General features: G+C 44.0%; 1 protein-coding gene across 2 annotated transcripts; it reads right to left on the bottom strand.

The window, feature by feature from the left end:
* Nucleotides 1-164: 164 nt before the first annotated feature.
* LOC123831870 (tRNA selenocysteine 1 associated protein 1) lies at nt 165-20,701 on the bottom strand. 2 transcript variants are annotated; one of them, XM_045859156.1, is made up of 9 exons: nt 20,584-20,701; nt 19,942-20,039; nt 14,886-14,985; nt 14,162-14,214; nt 12,614-12,745; nt 11,500-11,619; nt 8,136-8,298; nt 7,884-7,917; nt 165-585 (listed from the first exon to the last, which is right to left on the bottom strand). In XM_045859156.1, exons 1-9 carry the CDS (start codon nt 20,608-20,610, stop codon nt 449-451), a joined length of 864 nt encoding a protein of 287 aa, XP_045715112.1. In that variant the 5' UTR covers nt 20,611-20,701; the 3' UTR covers nt 165-448. The 2 variants fall into 2 exon arrangements, with proteins under 2 accessions (XP_045715112.1, XP_045715113.1); XM_045859157.1 differs by lacking the exon at nt 11,500-11,619.
* Between the last annotated feature and the right edge of the window lie 968 nt (nt 20,702-21,669).

Genomic DNA, 21,669 nt, shown 5'->3' with positions numbered 1-21,669 from the left:
ACAACTGGAGCACGAAAGGGAAATTTGTTGCAGATTTCTAGCAACAGACTCAGACTCTGGAGGAAGAGGGTCCTGGGTGTCGGAGATGAGATGACAACACGTGGGCCTTCCTGATCTGTTGTTTCCAGGCTGAAATGGCTCACTACATCGAGAAGGCTGCAGTGTTGCAGTACTCATCATAATCTCAGGAAACTTTATTAAAATTTTTGTACAAAAGGTTTTACAGAGAGGGCAAGGGAGAGAGGGAAACGATGTGCAATTGGTCGCCTCACATACTCCCCCAAGGACAGGCTTTTAGGTTTGCAGGCCAGAGTTCAATCCATTAAGTCACACCAGCCAGGGCTTATTAAAATCTAAAACATGTCCAAAAGAGTTAAAAGTTCTTGAGCTTTTTTAAAAAAGGAGTCTCTTCCCTCATATAGTCCATTGTGGCTATTCTTCGTCCCGGCTACATCATGGCAGGGATCTCTGAAGACACTGTGTCCAGGGGCTGCCAGTGACAATCCATCAGTGCGTCATACAGCTCCTCGCTCTGCTCCATGAACTCCTTGTTGGCCTCAGTCACATCCAGCTGTGGCATGGGGTCTGAAACAAACAAGGACGCATTCAGGGAGCACCAAGGGGAAAACCACTCGGCAGCCACAAGATCTTAAGAGATTTGGGTTCAGCCCCTATCCAGGGCTTCCTGTTTTCTAGGGCAAGTTCCCTAACTCCGGGCAGATACAACTGCCTTGCAGGGTTCCTGTGAGGGTGGAAATAGGATAATAAAATGTGTAGTTAAGTTAGTACTCAATGGCCACTATTAATTTACACTTACTGAAAGTTACACCTATACCTAGCCATCATGTGCCCTGGATTTTCTGGTGTATTTATATTAATTTTGGGCTTGGAAAACCTGATCCAAATGACTAAACCCAAACCACTAATATTAAAAGAGTATTATATATCATTGCCCTGCTTCGTGTAGCTCAGTGGGTTGGGCACTGTCCTGCAAACTGAAAGGTCAGAGGTTGATTCCTAACCTGGTCAGGGTACATGCATAGGTTGTGGGCCAGGTCCCTAATTAGGGGAATGTGAGGCAACCAATCTATGTTTCTCTCTCTCCCCAGAAATAAATGAAATTTTTAAAGAAAGACTAACACATAGCACTGAAAGTGAACTTCAGCTGCACACAATTTGAATCTCAAATTGATGAATGTTGAATGAAAGAAGACACTATAGTCAGAATGACTGCATTATATAAAGGCCAAACAGGCAAAAATAAACCACATTGTCTAGGCATACACATCCAAGTGATAAAAGCTACAAAGAGAAGGAAGAAAACGGTTGCCACAAGAAGCTGCGATTAGGGGAAGGATGGCTTCTGGAGGCTGGCAATATTCTACTTGACCTGAATGCAGGTTTCATGGGCAATTGCTTTATAATTTCATGTTAATCTATACATTTGTTTTATGTACTTTTCCACATAAGTGTTATCTTGCACAAAAGTTCAAAATGATCACTATAACATTTTACACTTTCAGTCTTAGTTTGGCATAAAAGGCACATACACCCATTCATTAAAACACATTTTAAAACTAACGGGAAAATTAAAAACCTAAATAAACAAAGACATCCCATGCACTTAGACTGGAAGACAATTTTAAGATGTCAAAATTCCCCAAATCTACAGATTCAGTACAATTCCTATCAAAACTGCATTTGCCTTTTTTTTTATTCTTTACCTTTGCAGACAATAACCTGATCATAAAATTTATATGGAAATGCAAGGGATCCAGAACAATCAAAACAATCTTTAAAAAGAAGAAAATTCAAGGACTAACACATCCCCATTTCAAAACGTACGGTGAGGCTGCAATAAGAGAGACTGGCTGTGGTCTGCAGACAGACGCACAGGTCAGTGACTAGGAAACAGACCTATGGAGTGACAGTAAACTGCTCTTCCACAGAGTTACCAAGACAATTCAATGGGTAAATAACAGTCTTTTCAACAAAAGGCGCTGGGTTAACTGTAATTATACAGGGTAGGGGTGAAATTAGGCTTATAGTTTTGAATATACAAAGCAGTTTATTCTTATTATTGCATTTTTTTCCATACAAACAACTATAAACCTGTGCCACAGCCTGTACTGTATGTATATGGTGACTATATTAACTAGATTTGTGGTGATAATTTTGTAATATATGCAAATATTGAATCATGTACATATGAAACCAATACATTATGCAAATAAAACACTAATACATTATACAGATATAATGTTTGTCAATTATGCCTCAATTTTAAAAAACTGCCACTATTTGACAAATCCTCTACTGGATATCTGTACTAATGATTATCATTAGAAAAAAAAAAACCTTTCAAGTAAAATTGCTGATTCAAAGTATATCAACATAATAAGAACTTTTAACAGTATATATATATTTATTTAAAGATTTTATTTACTTATTTTTAGAGAGAGGGGAAGGGAGGGAGAGAAACATCGACGTGTGGTCGCCTCTTGTATGCCCCCACAGGGAACCTGGCCCACAACCCAGGCATGTGCCCTGACTGGGAATTGAACCAGCAACTCTTTGGTTCACAGGCCGGCACTCAATCCATTGAGCCACACCAGCCAGGACAGTATATTCTTTTTAAAAAAATGTTTTATTTATTTTAGAGAGGGGAAGGAATGGAGAAAGAGAGGGAGAGAAACATCCACATATGGTTGCCTCTTGACTGCCCCCCACTGGGGACCTGGCCAGCAACCCAGGCATGTGCCCTGACTGGGAATCAAACTGGCGACCCTTTGCTTTGAAGTCCAGCGCTCAATCCACTGAGCCACACCAGCCAGGGCTACAGTATATTCTAATTTCTATTTGATTATCAATAGTGTGATGGTTGACTTGTGTGTGAATTTGGGGAGGCTATGGTGTCCAGTTGTCTGGTCAACCACCAGTCCAGCTGTTGCTGTAAAGGTATTCTGTAGATATGATTAACACCTGCAATCAGTGACTTTAAATAAAAATTATCCTCAATAATGAGGTCGGGCCTATTCAATCAATTGAAGGCCTTAAGGCCTTAAACCGGTTTCCCAAAGATATTCTGCCATAATATTGTAGACACAGAAATCCTGCCTGAGTTCCAGTTTGTTGCCTGGCTTTATATGTGGATAAATATATCCTATTGGTTGTTTCTCTGGAGAACCTTGACTGACATAAGAGTATGTTTACATTTTTATCGAGGTTTATCAGCCGTTTGTGTTTCTTTTGTAAATTACTTCCAGCTTTCTCACCTACTGTTAAGTCTCTGCGTCCATCCTCAAACCAGTGAGTGAGGAACCTCCTCACATAGGTACTATGCCCATTGCTGCAACCAGAGGGTCTGTCTTTCTGTACGAGTTGGAGATCTGAGCACTGACAGGCTCCATGTGGAAAACGCTAACAGAAAGCAGGACCAGCCTGATTCTGTGTAGGTAACAGCCATGGGAACAGGTAAAGGGCTCAGCCAAGGGCAGGCCTTTGCATGTGCTGACTTCCAAGGACAAAGAATAAAAGCACCCTTCCTCATTCCATAGGCAGTCTGGAAGATAGCCTATTGAAACCAAGAACGAGGCAGAGAAGGGTAACAATCCTTGTTGGGCACCCCTTCACTGTGTGGTTATATTAGGTTAAAGTGGGAGGCATTATAATTCAGTGATAAAGAGCAGGAAGTCTCGGGCATGACTGTGGAGGTTCCAAGACTGAGCCTCTTGTACTAAGTTGCAACTTACAACTATGTTGACGTTGAACAAGTAATTTAACTTCTCCGCCTCAGTTTTCTTTCTTTCTTTTTTTAAGATTTATTTATTTTTAGTGAGAGGGGAAGGGAAGGAGAAAGAGAGGGAGAAAAACATCAATGTGTGGTTGCCTCTCACGTGCCCCCTACTGGGGACCTGGCCTACAACCCAGGCATGTGCCCTAGACTGGGAATCGAACTGGCAGCCCTTCGGTTCGCAGGCCCACACTCAATCCACTGAGCTATTCCAGCCAGGGCTCAGTTTTCTGTTCTATAAAAGTCAGGATAATTGTGGTACTTACCTAAAAACTGTTGTGAAGGATAACGTAGTTAATACATGTAAAGTGCTTGGAACAGGTGCCCTGAATGCAGTAAAAACTTTAGTAACAGCTATTATTAAGCCTCGGTTTTTTGTAGAAGAATGAAGGTTATGAGAGTACCTACCCATCACAGTGCTGACAGGGAGCAGTGCGTAGCTCAAAATATGCTGGTTGTTGTTATATTACTAATAGATGAGAAAAAGACTGGAAAGTCTCCAGTGCTAAACAAATATAATCATAATCAGGTTTATTATCTCTAAAAGGAAGGCATTTTCTGGAGGGACGAGCCAGAGATGAGTACAGAAAGACAGGGACCCAGGCCTGACTTTGTCCTTACATCACTCCGTGACCCTGAGCAGAGCACTTGGGCCCCAGTTCCCCATCTGGCAACCGGAACTCCCCTGTTCTGCCCAGCCTGCTCTCCAAGGTCACTGCTATTAAAATCAGATGAGAGCACATAAGGAAAGTGTTTTAAAATGCTACAAAGTGGAAAAGTTTGTTCTCTTCCTGAAGGTGATGTTTCCAATATTTTGCTTAGAGTTTGATCACCTTTTCCCTATGACTCTCTTTAAAGATAGTCCTTAAAAGTTTGAGACTTCCGGACAAGATGGAAGCGTAGGTAGACACACTGTGCCTCCTCCTACAACCAAAAGGACAACAAATTTAAAGACAAAAAAACAACCAGAACTGCTAGAAAATAGAACTGTATGGAAGTCCCGACAACCGAGGAGTTAAAGAAGAAACATCCATCTAGACCAGTAGGAGAGGCAGAGATGGGCAGCTGGGAGAGAGGACTCACGGCAGGGCGGTGGATTGGGGAGCGGCAGTCCCGCATTCATGTGCTCTTAAACCTGGAGGAACAACCTGGGGGTGGGACGAACCGCGCAACCCAGGGCCCCAGTGCGGGAAAATAAAGCCTCAAAACACCGATTGAAAACACCTGTGGGGGCTGAGGCGGCAGTGGGAGGAGAAACTCCCAGCCTCACAGGAGAGTTCACTGGAGAGACCCACAGGGTCCTAGAACGTACACAAGCCCACCCACCCAGGAATCAGCACCAGAAGGACCCACTTTGCACGTGGGAAGCGGGGGAAGTGACTGAAATCTGGCAGAGAGCAGAGCAAGCACCATTGTTCCCTCTAGGACCGCTCCCCCACATACTGGGTCACAGCACAGCAACATGGGTTAGGCTGCCCTGGTGAACACCTAAGGCTCCATCCCTCAGTGCGGAACAGGTACATCCAGACCAAAAAAAAAAAAAGGCCCAAATGAAAGAACAGATCAAAGCTCCAGAAAAAATACAACTAAGTGATGAAGAGATAGCCAACCTATCCGATACACAGTTCAAAACACTGGTAATCAGGATGCTCACAGAAATGGTTGAATTTGGTTGCAAATTAGATGAAAAAATGAAGGCTATGCTAAGTGAAATAAAGGAAAATGTACAGGGAACCAATAGTGATAGGAAGGAAACTGGAACTCAAATCAACAGTGTGGACCACAAGGAAGAAAGAAACATTCAACCAGAAAAGAATGAAGAAACAAGAATTCAAAAAAATGAGAAGAGGTTTAGGAACCTTCAGGACATCTTTAAATGTTCCAACATCTGAATCATAGGAGTGCCAGAAGGAGAAAAGAAAGAGCAACGAATTGAAAACTTATTTGAACAAATAATAAAGAAGAACTTCCCCAATCTGACAAAGAAAACAGACTTTCAGGAAGTCCAGGAAGCTCATAGAGAGTCCCAAAGAAGTTGAACCCAAGAAGGAACACACCAAGGCACATCATAACTACATTACCCAACATTAAAGATAAGGAGAGAATCTTAGAAGCAGCAAGAGAAAAGAAGAAAGTAACTTACAAAGGAGTTCCCATAAGACTGTCAGCTGATTTCTCAAGAGACCTTACAGGCAAGAAGGGGCTGGAAAGAAGTATTCCAAGTCATGAAAGGCAAAGACCTACATCCAAGATTACCCTATCCAGCAAAGTTATCATTTAGAATGGAAGGGCAGATAAAGTGCTTCTCAGATAAGGTCAAGTTCAAGGAATTCATCATCACCAGGCCCTTATTATATGAAATGTTAAAGTGATTTATCTAAGAAAAAGATAAAAAATATAACCAGTAAAATGACAGCAAACTCAGTTATTAACAGCCACACCTAAAACAAAAGCAAACTAAGCAAACAACTAGAACAGGAACAGAATCACAGAAATGGAGATCACATGGAGGGTTAGCAACAAGGGAGTGGGAGGGGGAGAGAGGGGGAAAAAGTACAGAGAATAAGTAGCATAGATAGTAGGTAGAAAATAGACAGGGGGAGGTTATGAATAGTATAGGAAATGTAGAAGCCAAAGAACTTGTATGTATGACCCATGGACATGAACTAAGGGTGAGGGGGATGTGGGTAGGAGAGGGTGTGCAGGGCAGAGGGGAATGAAGGGGGGAAATGGGACAACTGTAATAGCATAATCAATAAAATATATTTAAAAAATAGTCCTTAGGCTTTAATCTTCGAGTCTTTTTGTACATTAAAAATTTTTATTTACTTAGAAATTAATTTTTATTTTATGACAACTATACTTATTTAAAACTTAATATCTGTTCAGAAACATGTTGAAAAAAACCTAATTGTTTTTCATAATTTTTCAAACTTTAGAGAATCCTTTAAGTATTAATATCACATTAAAAAATAATTTGTTTGGCCCTGGCTGGTGTGGCTCATTGGACTGAGTGCCAGCCAGTTCAATTCCCAGTCGGGGCACATGCCTGGGTTGCAAGCCGGGTCCCCAGTGAGGGGCTTGCAAGAGGCAACCACACATTGATGTTTTTCTCCCTCTCTCTCCCTGCCTTCCCCTCTGTCTAAAAATAAATACATAAAATATTTTAAAAACTATTTGTGGCCCTGGCTGGCGTAGCTTAGTGGATTGAGCTCGGGCTGTGAACCAAAGTGTCACAGGTTCAATTCCCAGCCAGGGTACATGCCTGGGTTGCAGGCCATGACCCCCAGCAACCACACATTGATGTTTCTCTCTCTCTCTCTCTTCCCTCTCTAAAAATAAATAAATAAAATCTTTAAAAAAACCCTGTTTGTACATTAGTAATTCCTTCCATTTTTGTTAGATTCAATAAAATTATAATCTTTTTAATAAAAAATTAATAGCTATTACTATGCAGCAAGATTAGGGGTGATTTTCAGTTATTTCATAATATTTTACTAATTTTCCAAAATTTCAATTGTAACTACTACTTGAAAATGAGAAACACGCAATTTTATATGGGAAAAAAATATGAAATAAAAAATGGTTTTTACAAACTGTCGAGTGCAAGGCAACAGTACTTTTTGCTGGAGACCTACACCCCAGAGTAGAATACCATTCATTCAGGGAGTGACCGGCTACCTTCCTCCCCATAGAGCTGCTTTCCCCTGGCATCTCTGGGACCTGTCCTCACACTTCTGGGTGACATACACACTTCTTACTGCAATTACACACTGACTCTCTCATTAGGATGTAAGTTCCTCCAGCCCTGGCCGGGTAGCTCAGTTGGTTAGAGTATCGTCCCAATATACCAAGGTTGCAGATTCAATCCTTGGTTAGGGCACATACAAGAATCAACCACATGAATGCATAAATAAATGGAATAAATCAATGTTTCTCTATCTCAAAATATTTTTTTAAAAAGTGAAGTTTCTCCAGGCAGAATTCACCGTGCATTCCTTCAGCATCCAGCTGGAGGCGCAGTGCCAGACACAAAGCAACCACCGCATAACAGTGGGCAGAGGGAGTGAGCGAAGGGCTCCTTTCTTACCTTCCAATGCATCATCTCCGACTTCTTCATATGTCTGTCAAGAGATCAGAGAGGGTGGTGAGAAGGACGGTGAAGTCCTGGCCCATCACCGGGATGGCCTATTTTTAATGAGAGGAACAGGGTTGCTCCATCTTCCCCCATTTTCTTTCTGAAGCCCGACATCCTGTCCTGATCAGTCCCACCCTGGAGAATAAGCCATGTGTCTGAAGGACGACGTTACCCAAGGCGGCAGGCTTGCCAAGCCGCGGTTACCTGCATGGTGCTCTGCGTGTAGCCATACTGGGGATAGCTGTAGCTGTAGCTGCCTGTGTTCTGGTCGTAGCCCCACTGGGCATAGTAGTTCTGGTACTGCTGGTAATACTGGTTGTAGCTGTAACTGTACATCTGACTGTATTCCACTGGTTTCACACGACTCCTTAAATGAAGAAAAGAACCAAAAATAAAGAGATGTGAGCAAACATCTCCACAACACTTATTAATCAAACAGGGGCTGTTCTAAGTGCTTTACACTGATTAACTTCATTTAATCCCCACAACAATCTCGTGCAATAAATACACATTAACCTATTTTACAGATGAGAAAACTGAGGTACAGAGAGGTTATATAGGAGCTGCGCTAAATACTCTTTATGTGTGGTCTCCTGTGTTAAGTCCTGCACAACCCTATGACAGAGAGATTATGCATTATTCCCACGCTCAGATGAGAATGCCGAGTGTCTAAAAGGTGTTTACCCAAGACCACACTGTCGACTGGAGCCAGATGTAACTCCAAGGCTCATGCTCCTAACCCTGCACCATTACCTACAGCACCCGGCCTGACAGAAGACACGTTTGCAGTGTCCTACATCCTGCACTTGCCCATCAGGGCTGAGGCCCAGAGACAGTTGAAAGCTTTCTTATCCTGAGTGCACATCTGTCCCAACTACTAACCGAAGACAATGTCGGGTCTGCAAAGGAGCCACTGCTCTCAAAACCATAGAAAACGGCACATGCAAGTAGGGTTTTGAAACTGGCCTGGGGTATGACCAGCAGTCCTAGCTGACGGGAATCAAAGAACGTAACTCAAGACACGACAGTGCTCTTTCCAAGTCATCGTACTCCATGGGCCAGGGTCTAGCATAAGGGCACGCCAAACACGCGCAGCTGGTTTATAAGGAGAATTATAAGTCACACAGTTGGGATGCAGGATGTTCTCACGACTGGCGGTGCATTCTCTCTCCCAGTGAAACCAAAGAGGGAACGGAGCCACAAGCAGATTTCCATGAACGTCCACACATATCCCCATCACAGGCACCACAAAATGCTCCCAGTCCGAATGAGCTCTTCTGAAGTTCCTTGCAAGCACAATGTCTGCTTAGTGAGCAGGGCTCAGCCAGAGCAGTCAGACTCCACATCTGACCACCTCCCGACGGGGTGGATCAATGCTGTCAAACAGCAGACTCCCTCTTCCTGCCCCGCGCCAGGCTGAAAACTGACAAGATTTTGCCTCTGCCAGCCCCCTTCCACGCATGCTTCCAAGGACGTCCACCCTGCTCCTGCCCTGTTCACGCAATCGAAGGTGCAGGCAGGGTCTGGACCTTCCTGTTGTTTCTCCACGCTCAGCTCTCACAGCCTAGCTCTCAGGGAACTCTTACCTCCCTCAGTTCCTAGTGCCCGACAGCACCTCCCCAGAAACAGCCACCGAACACTGACAATATTCTAGGAAGAACTCGTAGATGTAACAATATAACCTCTCTGCCGAAAGGACTTTGTCAGAATATACAACAGAAAGAATTACCCGAGGCTGTTAAAAATATTATAATGACGATTGTGCAACTATATGGAAAAGTGAGTGTGTATAATGAGTAAACTGGGAGGGAAAGACCATGGTTATTGTAAAATGAATAAAGAAATGAATCTAGCCCTGACTGGTGTGGCTCAGTGGATTAAATGCCAGCATGCAAACCGAAAGGTCACCAGTTCAAATTCCCAGTCAGGGCAGAGACCTGGGTTGCAGGCCAGGTCCCCAGTTGGAGGCGTGCAAGAGGCAACCAATTGATATATCTCTTGCACATCAATGTTTCCCTCCCTCTCTTTTTCCTTCCCTTCCCCTCTCTCTAAAACTAAATAAATAAAGTAAAAAAAAAAAAAAAGCCGTTTACAGCATGCAAACTCAGCCACATGTAGTGTGTGTATGGATATGTATATGTATATATCATTAATAGCTATGGAGAAGCCTGGAAACAAACTCAAAATTATAATTAGTCATCTTAGGCTAATGAGGAAATCTCTTTCTTTAAAATAGTTTCTTTAATATTACATATATCATATATATGTATTTATAGTAAGTGTTAAAAAATAATCTATATATAAAATAGAGTTAGAAAAAATAGTACTTTGGTACAAGGAAATCACTCAGGCTGATCTTCCATGTATTAAAAGTAGCTAAACCGTAAAGAACCTCCAGCCCTGGCTGGTGCAGCTTAGTGGATTTAGTGCCGGGCTGCAAACCAAAAGGTCACAGGTTCAATTCCCAGTCAGGGCACATGCCTGAGTTGCCAACTGGGTTCCCCAGATGGGGCTATGCTAAAGGCAACCAAATGATGTTATCTCTCACACATTGATCTTTCTCTCCCTCTCTTTCTCCCTCCCTTCTTCTGTCTCAAAATAAATACATACATACATACATACATACATACATAAAATCTTAAAAAAACAAAAAACCTCCAAATCTTTTGTCGCTTTAAAAAACAAAGCCATTTGGAAGTTCTGCCCTGAGAATGCAGACAATCTTACACTCCTGGCACAGTGTTTCTCAGTCTGAACATTACTGACATTGGCGCAGGCAGGCGAGCAGGCCCGTCCGCGGGGCTGTCCTGGGCATCGCAGGGTGTCTAGCAGCATCTCTGGCGTTCACTCACTAGATGCCAGGAGCACCTCCCCCACCCCAAGTTATAACAACCCAAATTGTCTCCAAATGTTGCCAATGGCCCCTGGTGGACAAAAATCATCCCTAGGTGAGAACTACTGCTTTGGCCAAAGGGCAGAGCATTCCATGGAGAGAAGGGCGGTCTTACGTCTGAGAGAGATACCTGCCTGGAGTTACCTGCCTGGCACGACAGGTACAATAGTGTCGTATATACTCTCCTGTGGAGTGTTTGGATCAATACTTCTTAGCTGTCCCCACAGCATGGAACATTCACAGGCTCACAGGATTAAATGACATAAATATGGCTGAAGTTGGGTGTTGTTTTTTCCTTCCGTTCAATCCTCACTAACTCTGGATAAATGTCTAAGAGCAGCACTACTGGGTAGAGAGCAGGGGCATCATGTGTGTGTCGCCAACCTGCTTTTCCAGCACTGCTATCAGCAATGTCTGAATGTATCTATCTCCCCCAGTCACAGCTCTGTTCCCAGCCATAAGCTTCTCGAGGAGCCGGGTTATGCTTGTTCACCTCCGATACCCAGCAAACAGCCTGGCTGGTATCAGGCATTCTGTATCTGTGAGCTGAATTGAACCTCCCTGTAGCCTTCCATCCAGCACGTAGGCACTCTGATTATCAACAAACAGGTGAGGGATGCCCAGGTGGGGGTCAGTCCGGGGGCCCTCTGCCTTCCTTGCTGGCGCAGGACTCACGCTTTAGGGATCGCCACACTCAGCCGCACTGGCTTAGACCCCAGGCCCACTGCGCCCTGGCACTCCGTCAGGGCTCGCTTCTGTTCCAGTTCGTCTGTGAACTTCACAAAACCATAGCCCCTGCAGGAAAAAAACCACCGGACAAACACACGCTATATAGATCACAAAGGGGATACAGGTAAAGTCTAAGAATGGGACAGGGGCTGAAAGGGACAGGAAGAGTGCGTGAAGCTCTGTGCCGCAGAGCAGTGCGAGGTTCAAGCACCGGAGGGTCCTGAGATCTGCAGGCACTGCCCCTCTCAGCTCACCGTTCTCTCTATACCTTCAATGACAGGGCTTCTGCCCAAACAGTAGCTTCCCCTGAATCCACTAGAAAATATTATCATTATGGCAACAGCAGTAGTAATGAGTTGTAAAAAGTTCCTACAGCAAATATTTACTGAGCTTGCCTGTATGCCAGGGGTTGTGCTGGGCATGGAACTCAGCAGTCATAAGCTGACAAGGTTCTTGATCTCCTGAAGCCATAGTCTACTTGGGGGAACAAATGAATGGTAGCTAACATTTAATGAGCACCTCTCCTTTCCCAGACACTGCTGCTGAGCATTTCCTCCAGGGTTACCTCACTGAATGGCCCCACAATTTCACGCAGTATCCCCACCTTACTGAAGAGGGAACCGAAGTTCAGAGAGGTTTACTAATTTGCCCAAAGTCATAGCAGAAGCAGGATTGAGGTCCAGGTCTGTCAGACTCCCAAAGAATGAGCTGTTTGAGGTTTCTCCCCTTTTGAATGAACAATAATAAATAAAATAGCAAACATTTACAATGCATTTCCTATTGCTGTATTTATATCACATTACTTAACCCCTGTAGAGCCCCCGAGAACAGACACTGTGAGTCAGTCCTGTTTCACGGATGAGGGGCCAGGGTCAGAGGTTCAGTAACTTGTCTCCTGCCCTGTCCCTGGCCAGTACTGCAGCCAGGATTCAACCCATGAGGTCTGGCTCCAGGACCTGCGCTCTTTACTGCCACACTGCACGGCCTATCTGTACCACCGAAATCTATGAGGAAAATGCTGAAACTAACAGGGTGGGCATCAATAACAGTAAGGCCTTACTTAGACACTCCTGTCTGGTCCAAAACCACCTTGCCTCCCCGACAGGACGGGTAGACTTTGACGAAGAATTCATACAGCATGCCATCATCCACATCTGGGGTCAGGTCCCCCACAAAGAGGGAGTACTCAGGGCTGAGGAGAGAGAATAAGATTCAGAGACAAGACCTTCGTTCTGACGAGCTCTTTGGCCCATTCTAGGGAAACCTTATCTGAGCCTTCTTCAGGAAGGACACATTCGAAGGGTCCTTAGCCAGGTCCCAATCTGTGTCGTTTGGCAGTCCTGGCGGAAGAGGTGTGCGGGCAGTCCCCCGATCCCCCAGGTCCTTCACCCACTGCACACGGCCCACCTGGCTTCAAGGATTACATGAGAGCAGATGGGGGTCGAGGTCAGAGGTACTCAAAACATAACACTAGATGTTCTGCGGTCACTGCTTATTTGTAATTTAAATGGTGAAAGAGAGAGAGAATGAGAATTGGACTTTATCTACAGAAGACCTACAACCTAGCTAAAATGCAGTCCCCGAAATTTTGGGACAGGGGTCATCAAGCTTTGTTTGTGAAGAGCCAGGGTACCTATGGTCTCTGCCATTTTTTCTTTTGTCTGTTTTTACAATCCTTTAAAAATGTGGAAACCATTTTTAGTTTACAGGTGATACAAAGCAGGCCACAGTTTGCCAACCCTTGTTCTAAAACAATCCTTTAAAAATGTTTATTAAATTAAAAAAGGACGAGCAAATTCATTTTTCTTATTTCAAGTGTGATACACATTCCTTATGTAAAATCAGAATACACGAAAGGACAAAGAAAAATAAAATCACTAATAACTCAACCACTCAAAGGTAATCAGCGAACACTCCGACACTTTTCTTCCTGTCGTCTTCTTTTGAATTTACAAAAGCTGGCTATGATTTGTTTTGTTTCTAGCATTTTTTCACTTTTAACAGCCAGCATCTTGACATGTCCCTATTCTGCTACTGCATGACTTGTTAATGGAATCATCGCACTCCTATTAATTAACATACTGCAATTTAAACCACTTCCCTATTATTAGATTATTTGGTTTTCCCCTAATTTTGCCCAGTATACACAACCTTTCAACGAACACCTTCGAGGCAAATCTTGCACACATCATGAATAAATTCAGAGAAGCAGGATTATGGGGTCAATGGGTATACATCTTTCTAAAGCTTTTCATATATTGTTTTAAAGTTTTCAAAGGCAACTTGAAATGCTGAATCAAATTACCAGTATACCACTATAAGTCGATTGTTACGGAATAACATGCCCCTCAACGCTGTGGGGGGCAATGGGGCGGAAGGCTAGAGAGAGCAAACAGAGAGAAGTCCCGGGCCTCGCCAGGAAGCGCAATGGGAAGCCCCGCTGGCTGGCGGGGGAACAGGACGGTGCTGCCTCTCAGGAGGGAGGCAGAGTGAGCCGAGCTCCCCTCCCTACCCTCCCGACGGGTGGTGGCCTGCGCAGGGATGCATGCTGTTTCTACCTAGACATTTCCTGGGGCTTGAAGCTACCTTGGGGCGACTCCATACTTACCTGTTATCTGGCTGTTTCCCATAAGTGGCATAATTCAGTTTAAAACGTTTTGCCTGGAAATTTAAAAACAAACAAACTAAACCAGAGAAAGGTGTTTTAAGAGTCAAACAATATTTGAAAAAAACTGAAATAAATTACCTTGGCCAAAACATCTCCCCCTCTCTAAGCCTCAGCTCTTTCTCCTGTATAAAGTGAGGGGGTTGCACAGATGACCGCTAAGGGCACTGCCAGCTCCATGGTTCTATGGCCCAGGGGTGCCAGCCTGGTGCCGCTGTAAGCTAAGTAACTGTGGGAAGAGCAGAATGTAACTCTCTTGAAATGTGTCCTCACTACTGCCAGCCTGTTCCACTCTCTCAGTCGGGCAAGAGGTGCAGTTTCAAGTCGTCCATTACAGGAGGGGGCGGGGCGGAGTGGGAAGGGCATGGACTTCAGGGTCGACCAATCTTCAGTTTGCATCCTGGTTTTGCCTCTTACTACCTGTTTTGCCTTGGGTAGTTATTCCACTCCCCTAAGCTTCAGGTTCCCAGTCTGTCGAAGACAACAATGCCTACTTGTCAGGGTTGTTATAGAACTAAATAAAATAATATAGCCCTGGCAGGGTAGCTCAGTTGGTTAGAGCATCGTCCCCATAAAAAATAATAGAAATATACAGCAGGGATTCAATAAATGATAGTTATTGATAACAATAAAAATGGCAACATCATCATTATCTAAGTGTCCTTACGGGTGTGGCTCCTGGAAGGGGTTTCCCATTAATTTTATGCAAACACTTCTCAGCTGTGGCCAAATCTGCGAATTCTACAAAACAGTAGCCAGCTGGGATCCTGGAAAGCAAGAAAACAGAGAAAGAGAACGGTTTAAGATGTGGTTCCCAGATGAGAGTCTTGGCCTGAAGGGAGGGAAATATGTTTTTCGAATCAGAGCTCATACTGTTTCTGTTCCCCGACAAATTCCAGTTCAGAACTAACTTACAAACGTAAGACTGTCACCCTGGCCGGTGTGGCTCAGTGGATTAAGCATTGGCCTGCAAACCAAAGGGTCACTGGTCTGATTCCCAGTCAGGGCAAGTGCCTGGGTTGCGGGCCAGGTGCCCCCTAGTGTGGGGCGCGTGAGAGGCAACCACACATTGATGTTTCTCTCCCTTTCTCTCTCCCTTCCCCTCTGTCTGAAAATAAATAAATAAAATCCTAAAAAAAGTTGAAATGTCAACTGGCCATTCTATGGTATATCACTGATAATTTTGTCACTGTGACATGAGTGCTGTGGTTAAGTGAGAGCATGTCCAGTTTGGGGCAATGTATTTAAAAGTGAAGGGTCACAATGCCTGTAACTGATTCTCATATGGTTCAGCAAAGAAAAAAAAAAATCACCTACCTACCTGTATCTATCCTCCTAAAGATACACTTAGGTAAATAGGGAAAATATGGCAATATGTTAACAACTGTTGAAATTAGGTGGTGGCTGTATGATTATTCATTGTACTATTCTTTATAGTTCTGTTTTAAAATTTTCATATTCAAACTTTTTTTTTCAGTCACCTCCACAGGCAAGGCTGATACAAAGCTGGAGAACATGGTTTCTGCCCTCACGAAATATACCATCTAGTTAGGCAGACAAAGCAAACCCACGGACCTTAGCTACCGGGGGTATCTGTCAGATTTCTGGCATTCTAACTTTGACAGCATCACAAGAGACATAAGGAGGAAGACCTGGCCATACCCTCTGACATCCCTTCATACTCTGAGATACTAAAAACTGTTACTCCCTTAACACCAACCTCAAAGCTACTACTAGTGAAAGAATCCAAACTTTTCTGGATATACTACTTTAGATCTTCAGTTCAAACAACCATATAGACACAAAACTGAGAGGGAATGGGCAAGGGCAGTACCTGAGCCCAGGGATCACGGGGCAGTCTGTGAGCTCTATAAATGTTTACTGATGCTAAGAACAGTGGTGGGCCAGATCTGTCTTGTGCGTGCTGGAATCTCAGGGCTCACAGATGTGAAGACCACCGCCTGTAAGGACACTCACTCACTGTGGGCCAGGCACTGTGTCAGCCCCTTCACACGCACCACCTCACCTCACCCTCGCGTAGCTCTAGGAGGCGAAGGAAAGCTGAAAACATCACATCCACGTAGATGAAAGGACTGACGTCTAGCAGGGTTATACGATATGCCTTAAAGCACACAGCGGGTATGCGCCAAAGGTTGGATCTGAATTCAGGACAGTGTGATACAACCCTTTCGCCAAACATAAAAACTGAAACAACGGCACATCACTCATGTACGCACACCCTACAGTGAATGTTTTATTATATTTTCATTATTTTTTTAAAGATTTTTAATTTATTTTTAGAGAGAGGGGGAGGGAGGAAGAGAAGGAGAGAAACACCCATGGGAGAGAGAAACATCGATCAGTTGCCTCTCTAAGTGCCCTGAACAGGGTCTGAATCTGCAACTCAGACAAATGCCCTGACCAGGAATTGAACTGGTGACCTTTCACTAGGCAGGATGACGCCTAAGCACCTGAGCCTGGTCAGGGTGTTATACTATTTTATCCAACTACCCATCCTTCTACCCACTTATTATCCTTATTTTCTGATACACTTCAAAGTAAGTTGCAGATATTGGTATACTTCCCTCAATTACTTTTACATAATTATTATTAACAAAGTTCAATGAGTATTTCCAGTTTTTTCTCTTTTGGTTTACATGCAATGAAATGCACAAATCTAAACAGAGAGAAAAAACTCATGGACGTAGGCCCTGGCTGGTGTAGCTCAGTGCACTGAGTGCCAGCCAGCCTGCAAGGCGAAAGGTCTCCAGTTCGATTCCCAGTCAGGGCACAGGCCTGGGTTGCTGGGCCAGGTCCCCAGTTGGGGGAGTGTAAGAGGCAACTGATCAATGTATCTCTCACACATTGCTGTTTCTCTCTCTTTCTCCCTTCCTTCCTCTCTCTCTTAAAGTAAATAAATAAAATCTTAAAAAAAAAAACAAAACCCTCACGAACACAGACAACAGTGTGGGGATTGCCGAGGAGGATTGCTGGGGGTGGCTGGAGGTGACAGGAGGTGGAGAACGGTGTGGGGGGAATAAATGTTGATGAAAGGAGACTTAGCTTGGCTTGGGGTGGTGAATACAGTGTACAGATGATGTGTTGTGGAACTGTGCACCTGAGACCTGTATACTTGGGTTAACCAGTGTCACCTGAATAAATTCAATAAAAAAAAAATAGAAACACGCAAATCTTCTAGATGCTCAGTTCATTTCTACCCACAGATTAATTTTGTACATTCTACAATTTTAAATGAATGAAATCATATAGTGAGGCTTTCATGTAGCATAATGCTTTTGAGATTCATTCATTTTGTTAATACATAAGTAGTTCCTTTTTGTTGCTAAATGGTATTCTATTGTATGACTACACTAGTACCTATTCATGGATACTGGATTGCGTGCAGTTTTCGGCCACCATCAAAAAGCCGCTCTGAACATTCTTTACCAGTCTTTTTTTGGTGGATATAGCTTCATCTCTCTTGGTTCCAAAGGACCAAACTTGCCCCTATTGGTTGTACCACCAACCACTGGTGACAGTGTCACCAGGGATGAATGACAGATGTGGTCGCACCACATCTAACTGCGCTCTTTTAATTCTTTTCCAAAATTTTTTTATTGTCATCCAAGGACATTTATTCATTTGTTTTTTTTAGAGAAAGGAAAGGAAAGAGAAACACTGATGCAAGAGAAGCATCAACTGCTTGCCTTGGTACCCACTCAGACTAGGGATCTGTGCCAGGACCAGGAATCATATGCATCGGGATGGGGGAGGAACCTGCAACCTAGGCACGACCAGGAATCAAACCCGCAGCCTTTTGGTTACAGTACGACACTCCAAACACTGAGCCTCACTGGCCAGGGCTCTTTTTGAATTTTAAAAATTGTGGTTAAATATACAAAACATAAAATCTATAATTTTGGCCATTTAAAGTGTACATTTCTGTGGTATTAAGTACAACAACTTGTACAACCACTGACTGTTTAAATTTTGTTGTTAAAAAATTTCTTCTTGCCCTAGCTGGCGTAGCTCAGTGGATTGAGCGCAGGCTGCGAACCAAAGCATCACAGGTTCGATTCCCAGTCAGGGCACATGCCTGGGTTGCAGGCCACGGCCCCCAGCAACCGCACATTGATGTTTCTCTCCCTCTATCTTTCTCCCTCCCTTCACTCTCCAAAAATAAATAAATAAAATCTTTTTTAAAAAGTTTTAAAAAAAGAAACATTTCTTAAAAATTCTTCTTTATTTTTCTTTTGACTGCAATTTTTTTTTAAAGCACAATGCTCTGTTGCATGTTACTTTTTTCTTGGGCTTTATCTTTTTCCCTTATTTTCTCTGGTCTTGGTTTTTAAATTCACATTGATTTATTTTATACAATTCTTTTTTTAAATTGAATCTTTATTGTATTTTTTCCCCATTACCATTTAGTCCCCTTATGCCCCACTTCCCCCATTTCATACAATTCCTGTAAGCCACTTCAGTCTCTGCCAGATAAAGCAGGATGTAAATGCAATGTGTCTGTAAGTACCATAAGAGACAGCAGAGTTTGGTAATCATGGGTAGAAAAGGATAGTTTCACATCTTATTTCAATAAGATTAAAATGTAAGAGCTATGTCAGTGCTTAAAACCATGGAAAACATTACAGAATAAATTTTCATACGAGGAGCTCATTATCTGGGGTTTTCTGTTTACAGGAGCAGGAAAAACAGTTACGCCAGCATGATCCACCCGTCAGAAAATCAGTCCCTGGCTCCTGGGGTTCTGAATACACAAAGCACCCATCAACCCAACAGTCAGAATTGGTGATACTTCCTATCTCTCGTCTGTATGTTCAGTCATTTGATGTTTGAGCGAGTTGTTTTAGTAGAGCAACTGACACAGAGTAGATGCTAAATAACCACCATCAAATTGATAAAGGAATCCTCCCGTCTCTACCTAGAACCTCAAAGAAAACTGACCCCCAAAGAGAAAGAAGAAACTGGAGGCAATAGAGCACCACTATCTGAAAATATTCTCTGCACTGTTTTGCTTAACTATTTGTTGTCTTATTCCCCCATTAGAATGTAAAATCCATGAGAGGAAAGACTATGTCTGGCTTGTTTCATGGGAATCTAGAACAGGAGTACAGAGCACAGTCTCTATAAATAAGTTTTTAAATGAATAGCATAAGAGTTAAAGGCACTCACAGCTTTGAGGGCGGAACTGAATTGGAGTCCTGGCTCATCATCTAATGGCTGTGTAACTTTAGGACAGTTATTAAGTTTGTCTAATAACAGTACTTCGCACAGTTTTTGTGATTTTAAAAAGTGATTTTAAAGTGTTTATTATCTACCAGACCATAACCTGTTTATATTTACAGAGAATATACCATATGCAGACACTCTTCTAAGTGCTGAATATGAATTAACTCATTTAACCGTCACTATAATTCTACAAGGTAGGTGCTATAATCATTTCCATTTTTATAAACAAAGTGAACTAGACAGAGAGGTTAAGTAACTTACCAAAGGTCACACAGCAGACATAATTTTCAAATACAGGCTGCCTCCAGGATGCATATGCTATACTTACTCTCAATAAGCCCCCAAAAGTCAGGTTTTATAACATAATAACTATTATTAGGAGTGAGAGGCCCTGATTCTCTGTGATTTTTACCTTCACCTGAAAGACACTTGCAGAATAATTGAGGGAGAACTGAGAAGGTGGAAGGAGAGAACCGTACCCAGTGAGGCGGTTTCGGATAATTTTGACGCTCATCACGGTCTCCCCCATGGTGGCAAAGGCTCTGGAGATGAAATTCTCATCCATGTAGGGCTCCAGCTGCGTAAATACAAGAGCAGAGAGATTCAGGCCAATAGGCAGGCTCCGCTTGTCCGGCTCCAGAGCCCATTCCCCTCAGTTCTGGGTTGGTCCAACCGCTAGGGGATGTGGCGAGGGGGTGTGGCCAGGTTTTCAAATGCAGAGTAATCTGAATGAACCCCGGCTCCCGCTTTCCCAATTCCTTGCATCCCTTCTCTTTAAACTTGCTCCCTTTAGGGAGCCTCTCCTTGGATTTAGGCACCCAACCCCTCCAGTTTTAAAACCACAGAGTCCTTCAAAATCCCTGGGATTCCTCCCATGCTCTGTCCCCAAAGAACCCCCCTTTCCCCTCCATGAACCCAGGCGGGGCCCCAGGACCCCTTCCCCCTCAGACTCGGCCCCTACCCATGGATGCTGGGACCCGCTTCTGTGTCACCCAAAAGAACTCCCCTTCCCATTCACTTTCATCTTTTTTGTAATTGGAGGACGCCCATCTCTTCACACCCTCCCTCCCTCCTGACACTACGATTCCTCCTGCTCGGACCCCGACCGCCCTCTCACTCACGTCGCCCATCCACAGGCTGGCCGCCATGCCAGCAGCCGGACCTGGACTTAGCGGGCTGCGCGGCGCTGGCGCGCCAGTGCTCCCGGCCGGGACGCCCACGGAGCATGCGCCTACGACGCCTTCTGCGCACGCTCCGAAACTAGGCGCCCTGGGCAGCGCCGGCTGCTGCGACTTCGGGTTCTTCCGGCGACTGGGCTACTGGGCGGGAAGCAGAGCTTCCGGGTTCCTGCAGGCGAATGCTGATCACACCCGGCGGCACGGTGCCGCGGTAACTGGCTTTCTCGGGATTCTTTCCGACTTTATGTATGTAAGCACACATGCGTACCTACGTTACGAAAGTAATATATGCTCATTGTAAAAATTTGCAAATGTAGACATTTTTAAAAGATGAAAGGTACCCTTTAGGAGCCTGGATGATCCCGTTCCACTGAGCATGACCTAACTCTCAGCCACCCACTTCGCAAGAGATTTTTGTTCAAGCTGTAACGAGATTCCTGTGTACAGTCCAGAGGGTTAAAGGGTGTAAATTGGGGCAACCCTGCCATCTCAACCAGTCCATCCCCAAGTCTTTTCACTCTACGTTTTTGAGCCCCACCTGCCTCAAAACAGTGACATGCCCATAGAAGGCCCTCAGTTTTGACAGTGTCCCAGGCCATCGCCTCACTTTAGTGCCCATGTCTCAGAGTGGGACGTTTCTGTTGGTGATGATTGTCATCTCTAACAGTGAAGCCACCCCAAATGTTTGAGGATCCTTTTCTGGGACTTGTTCCCACTGAGCTGATGGGCCACTGAGGCCCTTACATAACCTAAGCTTGGGGTGTTGGGCCCTTAAGTAAATCACTCATTGATCTGCAAACCTGAGATCCAACCATGAGTTGCCAACTTTCCAGCTTTACCCTACTCACTGCAATAGTAGCGTTGTGGTTGGGTACCCTGGCTGTAGATTCAAACAAATGGAGCACCAATCCCAACCCCTTCTCCATTATTGTGGCAAGTTTTTGAACCTCTGAGATTAATGTGAATGACACTAGTGCTTACTCATAGGGTGTTGAGGCCTTAGAATTACAACTTACAGCTATATATTCA

This window comes from Phyllostomus hastatus, unplaced genomic scaffold (assembly GCF_019186645.2).
Source record: "Phyllostomus hastatus isolate PE091 unplaced genomic scaffold, TTU_PhHast_1.1 phas_scaffold_182, whole genome shotgun sequence".
Classification (NCBI taxonomy): domain Eukaryota; kingdom Metazoa; phylum Chordata; class Mammalia; order Chiroptera; family Phyllostomidae; genus Phyllostomus; species Phyllostomus hastatus.
This window is presented reverse-complemented; position numbering and strand designations above follow the sequence as displayed.

Excerpts from the sequence above, each read along its gene's own strand:
- LOC123831870 (XM_045859156.1), bottom strand. The coding sequence starts at position 20,610 with ATGGCGGCCAGCCTGTGGATGGGCGAC. Across the intron at positions 8,299-11,499 it reads AGTGTGGCGATCCCTAAAGC|GAGTCGTGTGAAACCAGTGG; the intron begins GTGAGTCCTGCG and ends TCTTCATTTAAG. Across the intron at positions 586-7,883 it reads CGGAGATGATGCATTGGAAG|ACCCCATGCCACAGCTGGAT; the intron begins GTAAGAAAGGAG and ends TGTTTGTTTCAG.